Raw genomic sequence first — 12,301 nt, forward strand, 5'->3', positions numbered from 1 at the left:
AATGATTTTTCTTGCTATAGCAAGAAGGGTCCAAAGAAGTTTCATTTGATTTAATGGAACATACCTTGGCATTGGTGCATTAAAAAGCAACAAAGAATTAGAAATTTTGCTTCTGTCTGACCACAAGGCTTAAATAAAGTTTTTAAACTCAGTCCAAAATGGTGTTACTGTTCTACATTCTAGAAACATATGTACCCAATCAGCATCCAATAGCTCATCACATCTTCAACATATACAAGAGTCCTTCTTGTTTATTCTAGTGGCTTTTTGAGGTGTAATAAAACTTCTGTGGATACATTTTCAAGTGAAAAATTTCCAGTATGTAGATGAAGATGTATAATGTACAGATTTAAGAATTAATATTTTATCATTTTCTCATAATTGTGTGTTACTGAAATTAATCATGTAGTTCCATAAATTGTTTTCTGATATTATTGAATCAGATCTAAGAATACTATAAAATCTAGATATTGAAATACCTACATTATATCCTAAATGGGAAAATTCAAAAAGGATAGATAACTGTTTGGGAAGGTCTGTTATACCAGAAAAGTGATATCTCTTGGATTCTGCTAGGATAAACTCTCTAAAGATTTGTATATTTAACCAATTATTATGGGAGGCATTATATCTAGCTAAGAGATAAGTGATGTCATGAATATTATTATCTCCTAAAAATTGGTGCCAAAATATTAAACCATTTTCTTCCATCATTTTTATTTTCACCATGTTAAAGGAGTCCAAACAACCATTGGTTAAGATTATTGGGAACATTAAGATTGACAAATTATTAGTTAGTAGATTTTTATTTATTACTTTTTTAAAATGTTGCAAGATATAATTAGCTATAGGAATAAATTTAAAATTTTTCACCTCGCTATTAAAAAATAATTCTTTAATTACTATGAAAAGCAGTCTATACCCTTAGTTACAGATTCAATATTACTTAATAGGATTGCTTTATGTAAATATTTCCAATTTGAAGAGTATTTCAGACTTAACCATAAACTTATTATATTAAGAATAATAGCATCGGCATAAAGTTCAAGATTAGGAAAAGCAATTCCTCCTTCAGTCCAATTTTTATAGTGCCAGTCATATTTAATTCTTGGTTTTTGAGGATGCCATAGAAATTTAATTAATAAAGAATTTAAATATTTTAGTTGCTTCCTAGAAGGAGGAGCTACTAGCGCTTGAAGAAAAAAATAGAATTTTTGGTAATAAAATAATCTTTATCAGGGATAATCTTTCTTTCATGGTAAAGAGCATTTTATTCCATTTAATAATATGGTCTCTAATTTGCTTCAACAAAATTTTATAATTCGTTTTTATAGTGTCTTTCCATTTAGTATGTATATAAATCCCTAGATATTTCAATTTGTCATTAGTCCAATTAAAATTATTATGAATAGATAAGGTGTTACTTAATTTTTTATTTATAAGAATAGTTTCTGTTTTATTCTGATTAATACTAAGACTTGAGATCTATTTGAAGAGTTTTAATGATCTAATAACATGGTCAATCGATAAATCAATATTGCCAATTGTTAATAAGATGTCATCAGCAAAAAGTAGAATTTTAGAGAAATAGTTTGCATCCACTTCAAAACTTCTTATATTGACATTGTTTCTTATAAAATTGGCAAAGGGTTCTACTGATAATGCAAATAATAAAGGAGACAAAGGGCAAACTTGTCTAGTGCCTTTTAGTATTTTAAGTGGGACAGATAAAAAGGCACCAATTATAATATAAGCTATAGAACATTCGTATAGTTTCTTTAATAAATCTATAAAATCAGAAGAAAAAGGTCATTCTTCTAGTACCATGTATAAATATGTCCAATTAATAGAATCAAATGCTTTATCTAGGTCTAGGCTAATGACTAAAATGCCTTTTTTTATTATTTGCAAAATCTATTAATGTTAGGTGTCTAAAAATATTATCATGAACTTTTCTGTTTAATATAAAACCTGCCTGATCATTGTTTATTAAAGTCGGCATCATTTGATTTAGTCTATTAGCTAATATAGAAGTGAATATTTTATAGTCAATATTTAACAAGGAAATTGGGTGATATGAGGAAACAAGTTTAGAATCTTTACCCTGCTTTAGAATGGGAGAAATTAATGAATATTTCCATGAAGGAAAATGTTTACCACATGTTCGAAATTCTTCAAGTGTTATTACTAATATTTTCAAAACATTATCAGGGAAGATTTTATATAATTCACCTATTATACCATCAAGACCAGGGGATTTATTATTTTTAAGGTTTTGCATTCTGTCTTTAACTTCTATCAATGATATTGATTTAAGTAATCTATTGTTTTATTCCTTAGAAAGTTTGTTATTGATATTATTTCTTAAAAATTCTACTTTTAAATTACTTTTAGCAAAGTTTAGATTTGTTTTATTCGTGGATTCATGATAGGAATGAAAAATCTCCAAAATTTCTTTTAGATCTGAAAAGTTTTTTTGATTTGTGTTTAGAATTATCTAGTATCTCTGTTATATGTCTATTTTTAGTCAAATGTTTCGCTTTAACTGCTAATCTGAGAATATGTTTGGGGTTGGAGGAATATGTTTGCAATTTTAATCTTTCTAGATTAATTGTTACTTTATGACTAAGGATTTCTAAATAGTCAAGGTTTAGTTGTTTTAATTCCAAGTTAGAACCCATATCTTTAGGGTGTAGTTTCATTTTTAAAGTGTCAATTTTCAATTGTATGGCAAATAATTCTTTGTCCCATTCTTTCCTCTTATGAAGATACCAGGATTTTATTTTCCCATATAGATAAGACTTTAAAGAGTCCCAAATAATTATTTTATTTGTATCAATATTATTATTAATTTCAAGGAAATAATTCAATTCATTAATACACCATTCCTTAAATCCCTTTATCTTAATAATATAAGCTGGTAGTATCTGCCAATGAATAAGATCATTCGGTTTAATATTAATTTTAAATAGTATGGCATTGTGGTCTGACAGAGGGCAGGAAGTGATGAAAACATCATGTGTCTTAGGTATTAAGTTATCAGATATAAACACTTTATCAGTGGTTGTCTGGGTGCCATATCTATAAGAAAAATGTGTAAAATTAAGAGAACTCTGTTCTATGATCACATATATATCTTTAAGATTATATAACGAGACAAAACATTTTTTAGCTGGGACTTGTATCTTAACATTACTACAGTTAGTAGTATCTTTAACTGATACGATACAATTAAAATTGCCTGCCATGATGATATCTCCTTTGGATTTTGCTGATATTATTTCCAAGTATTTATTTGCCGATTTAGCACCAATGCCAGGTAACCAGTAAACATTGGCTAAAGTGAAATATTTCTTATTTAATTCCAATACAACTAAAAATAATGTGCCATTTTTATCAGTGAAAGTATCAATTAATTTAGAACTGGTAAAGATTTCTTCCATAAAATCATTGTTCTTCTTCTCTTAGTTTGGAAATGAGATTCAGTTAGAATATTATATCCATTAAAAGATATTTTGCCTAAGTCTTTCTGAATAATATGTGTTTCTTGCATAAATACAATATCAGCTTTATTTGAAGACAGATATTTAGCCAATTTTCCTCTCTTAGTAGGGTTGTTAAGACCATTTACATTCAAAGATAAACATTTAAACACAGACATTAATTAAGTTATACTTTTGGCAAATATATACTATTTTGGAATTATACAGTGGATAAAATTCAGAGAACCTAAAAACATAACTATATACAAAACTAACCATGAAACATCTAGTTCCTGGATTGATGAATAAATCATCAATACCACCCGCTATCATCATCAGTGCACAAGACTACTATTCACCAATGCAGCTACCTAATATATTATTAGACCAACAAACTAGGAACCTATTAACTCACCAAGATGTATAAATGTTACTATGGGTCTATTAAGTAATTAAATTAAGACCACAGCCTTAGAGTTCAAACATTTCTATTACTAGAGTACTTGTACATATAAAATAAAATAAAAATAAAAGTTTAAAAGTTAAAAATTAATAAATAAATAGATAGGGATAAATATACCAGAAAAGTTATGGGTTATATTTCTAAAAGATATTAATAATAATGAGATATCTTTGAGAATTCTTTTATCTTATAATTTTTCTTCTTTTTCATCTTTTTGTTATATTTCAAATCTATTAAAAGAAAACAAAAACAAAAACAAACCTTCATTTAGATATTATTTTACCTACTTCTAAAATTATGTAGGATATAACTATTATATAACCTATAGATCTATTTTCTTTTCTTCTAGTTTTTTCTTCAAGTTATGCTCAAAGCTTATCTAAACATTTCCTTATCATACGCATCTCTTTGGCAGCTGAAGTATTGTGTTAGACTTTTGTAAGATGGGCGGAGTATCAACTACCATAGATATTGTAATTTTCAAATTAATAAGGAAACTTCTCAGAGCATATATTTTGATATATTATTTCATCCCTCCTTATGTCAAGACTGAATAATACAAACCTTTAGCTATCACACTGCATGAAATCATAACTTACCTAAGAATCCAAACTGTATGTGTATATATATATATATATATATATATATTGGGCCCAATTACACACAGGACAATATCTTTCTGTCGTCCAGATGAAAAATGTCGTGAAATGAAAGTTTTACTAGTGAAATGAATTGAAATAGATGAGGGACCCATATATATATATTTATATATATATATATATATATATATATATATACACACATAAAAACCTCTCATGAAACATAAAATTATGTAAGAACTTTTCAGTAGTATCGCAACAGCATCAATATTTGCTTGCAAAGCAATAGTTAAATGTGCGTTATGATAACTAGATAGATAGTCAAGACATAAATGAACACCAATATAATCAAATATCTTAACAAGAGAAAGAAAGGCATCTAGAGAACCAATGGAGCTCAAAATAAAACATTTGCTTATGACAAAAATTTTTATGACAATGTGTTCTGGATGAAACTAACATATTGATATTTAGACCACAAACCCATTGCTTTCCTGCACAGCACATATAATCACCTGTTTTAATTATAACTTCTTATTAGAAAAATCCCTAGAATAGAAAGAGGTGGTTTAGTGAAACTTGCAGTTATACAAAGCTGGCAGAATTGACATAACAATTACTTTGCTTTCCAGCGACAGGAAGATTACAATTTTAAATAATGAACATTAATATTGACTCCATAGATGATTTGTTAAAAAATGTTGAAAAATGAAGTCATTGCGCTCTGACATTCTAAAGCAATACACTTTTAAACATCACAGTGTTAATGTATTTCCTCTGATTATCTTTTGACTTGACATAAACAGTTACAAAATAAACCAGCTGGTGTTTTTGCTGTGTCCCTTTGCAGCTGTTCCCATCTGGTGTTCAAAGTGCACTACTGTAGGGGATATGCTTGGTGAAGTATTGTTACATAGAAAAGCAACATAAACATCAATTAATTATGAATAAGCACCTTTATTAGACTTTATGCTTTGGAATATTATTCATTCACACTATTTTCATACCTAAAAAGTACCAGAAGAGTCACAGAATGAATCGTAGCCAGTGTGCTGAAATCCAAAGCAAAACAGCACATTTACCGACTATAGAGTGGTGTAATAACTTCACGAATGAGCAGACATGAAGAACAGAAAAAATATAACACTCCATTTCTGTACCCATTTATATAATTATTTTCATTAAAAGCCAATCAGCAGATATATTATATAAGGCAACATCTGCACCATGCAAATCATTTGACAATGTGAACATATACCAATATTCAGATATCTCACACATACACACATACACACACACAGATACACATACATACACATATACACACAAACATACACAAATAAAGTATTCTGTTGTTCTGTCTGTGCATATATGGCATTCCTTTAAGAAATATTTGGTACCTATGCACTACCGCATCCACTTTTGTTCTGTTGCATATGTCATTGTGTTTTAACAATAGGTCCTTATGTTTAACTATAAAAGCCAATCATAATTCCTCCCAATGACCAAAACAATTAACGGGACTTCTGGAAATGGCATATACCACAAGTTGATATAGTTTAAAAACATGTGTGAAACCATGGTTCTCAATGGTGACTCACAACAAGACAGACATGACTAACATGTTCCTTACTATCAAGACGCCAACAGCTGATACCAGGGTGGTACTTCATGCAATTTAAAAAGTCTGCTGCTTCTGAAACCCACACACACCTTCCGGACATTATCAGCAACTATCATCAGCCGGCTGAAATTTTTCAGGCCGCCATCTGTATGCAACTATGTGCCTTTCGTAATCCCAAAAATCTGGCTGCAACAGTACACAAGCACAAAGCATTTTATGCAGAAATGTAATGCTTACCACACCATTTTTCATTTTTAACTTATTAACTTTATAAATTATTTACAAAACAAATTGTGCTTATTCATATTAATTATTAAATATATGCTGCCATTAAATGTTCCGTTGTTCTGTTTTTTGACCAACTGGCAGATTCTGGATTCATGAGTATGCAACAGGATTTTAATGGTCAATGAAAGGTTTCTTTAAAATACATATTAGAGCATCTTGTTGCTGTGTGGTGAGAGCATCACTGAGAGTTCTCATGGAGACATTCTTTTGCCTCTTGAAATTTGGCAGTAAAAAGCTTGATCTGTGAGATCAGTTGAACATTATGCTAAAGGTTCATGAGATACTCATGAGAGAAACCAAGCAAAACAAAGAATAAAACAAGAGATGTTAAACAATGTTCGTATATTTGATAAGAGAAATCAATTTCTCTCTCTAAATCACAGACCTCCATATCTATAAGCTTCCCCAAATCATAAACTCAGAAATAAGCACTTGAAACACAACTCTTTTGAAAATAGACATCCCAAAGGTTTCAAAGAAAATTAGTCATTAGCATCATATGTGTCTGCACGTCACATTTATCAGTGATGCAAAGTTCCCAACTATACATGAAACCACCCCGACACAGCCAGAAGTGTTCCCAGTAAGGACACATTTGGTTTAACATGACCATAAATCATTACAAATAATTTTAAGGTATCTAACATAAACTTTACTAACCATTACCATTTTAGGTCTAAAAAAACTTAATCACTATCATATGAGAAGGATACAGATAACGGACAGAAAAGAAATTGTATCTCATATAACGCACTAACGAGAAGGACTCCCATTTCTCTTGACTGTGCTTTTACAACAGACAAAACTAATAAGCATTCATGTAAATCAAATAATAAAAGGTTTTCTTTGTACCTATTTTCTAATATGTAATGTACTAGGATTAAAATATTTAGTTTAATAAATAATTAAAAAGATAAATAAATAAAAAGAAATTAAAAAAAAAAAGTTATAATGACTTTACCTTAAAGTATTTATTTTTCCCTGAAGAGGGTAATATGCAGCAAAAAAAGGGATATTCCTATGGTTGAAGGAATTATAGAAATTTTTAATTTATATTATTTCCCTTTGAGCTTCTTACTTATTTTATAATTTGCAGACATTTTACCGGTTGTTGCCTGCCTTTCTAAGCTAGGTAAGGAAATGTCCATATCTTCAAAATTTTCCAGTATCTTATTTTTGTTCACATATTCAGAGGCATCTTCGAGGTTATTAAATATTTTTGTTCCTTCAGGAAAGATTAATCTTGATTCTGGCAGGAAAAATGATTTGTGCTTTAATTTCTGCTTTCTTCAAACTTTTAATGAGAGGAATGCAGGCTTTTCTTTTGGCTATTATAGTAGAGGTATAGTCATTGTCAAATCTTATGTTTCAACCATTTATTTGTATAGGATTACCTGACCAGGCTGACCTCAGAATTAAGTCCTTGTCCTGGGATGATAGAAATTTGATGATGATGGATCTTGAAGCATTAGGATTTTTTGACAGTGACATATCTGAGAGAGACCGATGAGCTCTATCTATCCCAAAAGAAAGAGATTCAGGCAAGTTCAGAGTTTTGGGTAATCAGTCATTTAAAAATTGTATTATGTTGTTTCCTTCCATTTTTTCTGGTATACCATATATTCTAATATTAGTTCTTCGTGATCTTGACTCTAAGTCTTCCAGCTTGTCTGAAAGTAGGGTGTTTTGCTTTAATAAGAAGACAATTTGGTTATCATTTTCATGTTGTCTTCCATCTATTTCATTTAGAGATTCTTAGATTTCTAATATCTGATCTGTGTGTCTTGTAATTATCTCTTTCAACTCATCAATCTGTTTTTTATTTTCTTTCTTCATGTTTTCCATTATTTTTTTTAAATTGTCCATTTTCATGGAAAGATCTTGAATACTAGAGATTAGTGTTTGTAGTTCTATCTTCATAGAACTTTCCTGGAGAGAAGCTTTTGAATGACTCATGACTGACAGTGTCTGTTGTAATCAGCAGCAATACTTCTGACAAGAAAAAACTCACTTTCTGTTCAGCAAAATTGAATTATTTGTGGAAAAAACAAACCACAATATCCAAAAGTATAAGTGAGAGAAAAATTAAATGTTTTGAAAATAATATTAAGAAAAAATCCTGTCAGAAAAAAAATTCTATTAGGCAGAGAATCTAAAAAGTGCTGTTATCTCTTTGGCATCTTGGCCACGCCCCTCAGCCAAAGCACTCTTGCTGTCCAACTTTTGTATACTGTATTGATGTTGATAAATTCTCTAGTTAAGGACATTAACTGTCTTCCCAAAATAGAATGCTTGACAGCCAATGCAAAAAGCAAGGTACACCACTATTTCTGACCAACAATTATATTTTCCACCACCGACCCACCTTTTGATCATATCGTAAAACCAGCCATTGTAGTTCTCTTCAATGTATTGACATTAGTTACATCTCCCACATTTATGTGTAACTGGCCAAGAACCTAAACCCAGAGTTAATGGTCTCTCTAAAAAGTTCTTGATGTCGTACTTTCTTTTATATGTAAAGGTCAGCCTTAAATCACCAATACCCCTAGTGGTCTCTTCACAACCAAAAAATCCCAATTTTTAACAATAATACTCTCAATACCTTTAGCATTTCAATTTCATCAATTACCTGGTTCGGAAAACCTCTAGCCAAAAACACTGGGGTGGTTATGGTGGACACTTACTTCCCTGTTTTTGATAATTGTGTGTTATTGAGATGGCAACTTAACATTATTTTCCAGATACCCCTATTCAAACATGTGAGGAGTTATTACAGATACCTGGATGACCTACTGTTGGTTTGGCAGGAGATTTCACACAACTTAAAGAATTTTTTGTTTCACTAAAAAACAGTACTGATTTTTTTGCAATTCACCCATCATATAGGTTTGAAGGAACTTTATTTTTTGAATATAAAGATTTTATGGTCTTTCTTTACAGGGTTTGAAACAAGGTTGTACCTTAAACCTACTTTTTGTAATTTATTTTTATTTTTTTCTAGCCGCCACCCTTTCCATCAAAAAAGAGGTATTGTCAAAAGTCAATTTATAAGGGCATCTAGACTTACATCTGATGACAACATTTGTAGGCAAGAGTTTTGTACACTCAGGGACATGTTTTTGGCTTGAGGTTTTCTGAACTAGTTAATTGATACAATTGAAATGGAGATTAAATCTGAAAGACACAGCAAGTATGGCTCTGTTATAAAACAAGGGTTGTTTAAAAGCCAGAAATCTGAAGTGACCAAGAAAGGGACCTTTAACACATGTAGCAGCATGATGTTACATTGCACTTTAGATGTTGAAGGTATCGAGAGTATTATTGTTAAAAATTGGGATCTTTTTGGTTGTGAAGAGACCACTAGGGGTATTGGTGATTTAAGACTGACCTTTACATATAAAAGAAAGTACAACATCAAGAATCTTTTAGAGAGACCATTAACTCTGGGTTTAGGTTCTTGGCCACTTACACATTAATACAGGAGATGTAACCAATGTAAATACATTGAAGAGAACTATAAAGGCTGGTTGTACGATATGATCAAAAGGTGGGTCAGTGATGGAAAATATAATTGTTGGTCAGAATGAGTGGTGTACCTTGCTTTTTGTATTGGCTATCAAGCATTCTATGTTGGGAAGACAGTTAATGCCCTTAACCAGAGAATTTATCAACATCAATACAGTATACAAAGGTTGGACAACAAGAGTGTTTTGGCTCACCATTCCATGACGTGTTTAGGTTTTGAAAAGTTTACATTTCTTATTTTGGAACAGGTTAGTTGTAATTTATTTGTTTGTGACTGGAAGAAACACTTGTTGCACTGAGAGATGATATGGCAATTGAGGTTGGATGCCACCAATGCACCTGGCATTAATGAGTATGTTTCCATTGCAAGTACTCTAAAGAAAAAACATAACGTGGTGTAAGATCATATGCTTTTGGAGTTAATGGAGCTTATTTGAGTTCCGCTTTTTACTAGTATTTTTTATTTTTTTTTTTCACATTAGATTTGATTTTAAGATTATATACGATGACATATTGTGTGCACTTAAAGATTTTATGGCTGAATGTTTATTGGTTAGGAGAGGGGTGTGTGTCACTTTACCCATTGTATTTAAACTGAAATTTTATAAATTTTAGTGGTTCTGAAGATGTCTGTTTGTTAACCTTTAAGTTACAAACCACTGTCTTTGATATTAATAGTTTGATATATATATATATATATATATATATATATTGTTATATATATATATATATATATATATGTACACATATATATAATATATATATATATATATATATATATATATATATATATATATATATATATATATATATATATATGTATATATATAATATATATATATATATATATATATATATATATATATATATATATATATATATATATATATATATAGATATATATATATATATATATATATACATATATATATATATATATATATATATATATATATATATATATATATGTGTGTGTGTATAATATATATATATATATATATATATATATATATATATATATATATATATATATATATATATATATATATATATATGTATGTATATGGGGTTACCTTTAGTTAATCGACAGCCCACAACACTGAAACCAACTTCAACAACACAGCATATCATCGACAACTGGAGAGCCGATGTTTCCCACACGGTAAGTGCATTTTCAGAGATAGAATATTTAATAAGGGGGGTGTGGGGGGCACAGACCCCCACATCGTTGGGTTTGTTTCAGTGGTAGTGTTTGAATTTTGGATGACCAAACGGTAACTTACCATGTGGGAAACGTCTCTCCAGTTGTCGATGATATGCCGTGTCATTGAAGTTGGTTTCGGTGTTGTGGGCTGTTGATTAATCAAAGGTAACCCATATATATATATATATATATATATATATATATATATATAGGTATAGATATAGATATCGTAAAAGCTGGAGATAGGACAGCAAGAGCACTTCTAAGACCATTTAACATGTGTTATTTACAAAAATAATATAATTTTGGTTTATATATAGAATAGAAATTATTCTGTTTCATATTTTATTTTGTGTTTTGTCTTCTGACACAGCAAAAAACAATGCCCCAGTTATTACAGTACTAGAGGATGGTGGTAAATTTGGACTTCATTGTAAAACTGCCAGTAGCGCTCACAACCCAGAAATAACATGGAAATATGGAAAAGCAGTTAGAGCTGAAGAGACAGGAGTCAAGGCCCATTCCATAATGTCTGCAGGGCACTTTGCTGTACAAAGCAGTTTGTTGCTGGAAGATAGTACTCAGGAAAAAGTGTGCTGCTCAGCTGGGAGTACAGACACAGAAGAGCTGCTGGAGACCTGTATGGTTATACAGGGAAATAACTCAGAAGGTAAGCAGGATCCTGAATCTGGAATATTCTGATTTTACTTTTGTGTTTACTGTGCTCTGCTATTAAACTTCATCAGTTCCTATATGCATTTCATTTCAGCATGCACTCAATTTGATATGTTGAAAATAGGTCACAGGCCAGCTTTTCTTGATTAGAGAGCTGTTTCATATATAGGTTACCTTGTCTCAGAAAATACAACTGTGCAAAAGCTCATCATAAAATAGATAATTAAAAGAGATTGTTACAATAAAAGATGAGTTTTTTACTCACAGGCATCACCCATATCTCTCAACTGTCCAGATTTTTGCAGAATATCGCAGATTTTTCCCTCTTATTTTTAATCCATTCCTCACAAAATTTATGGTTGGCTGACAGATCAGTGAGGACTGAACTCATTAAATAATTATAGATATTTGAGTTTCAGATTTGTATCCTTCAGGAAA

General features: G+C 30.3%; 1 protein-coding gene across 1 annotated transcript in view; it reads left to right on the plus strand.

Annotated features, from left to right (window-relative positions):
- Positions 1-12,301, plus strand: part of LOC122812864 (CD276 antigen homolog) — a 180,901-nt gene that overhangs the window by 72,605 nt on the left and 95,995 nt on the right. The window contains exon 4 of the mRNA XM_044084906.1: positions 11,562-11,858. Within this exon, the coding sequence (XP_043940841.1) occupies positions 11,562-11,858 (297 nt within the window). The remainder of the gene's footprint in view (positions 1-11,561; positions 11,859-12,301) is intronic.

The sequence above is a fragment of the Protopterus annectens genome, chromosome 10.part0, assembly GCF_019279795.1.
Source record: "Protopterus annectens isolate FY-2018-M chromosome 10.part0, PAN1.0, whole genome shotgun sequence".
Lineage (NCBI taxonomy): Eukaryota > Metazoa > Chordata > Ceratodontiformes > Protopteridae > Protopterus > Protopterus annectens.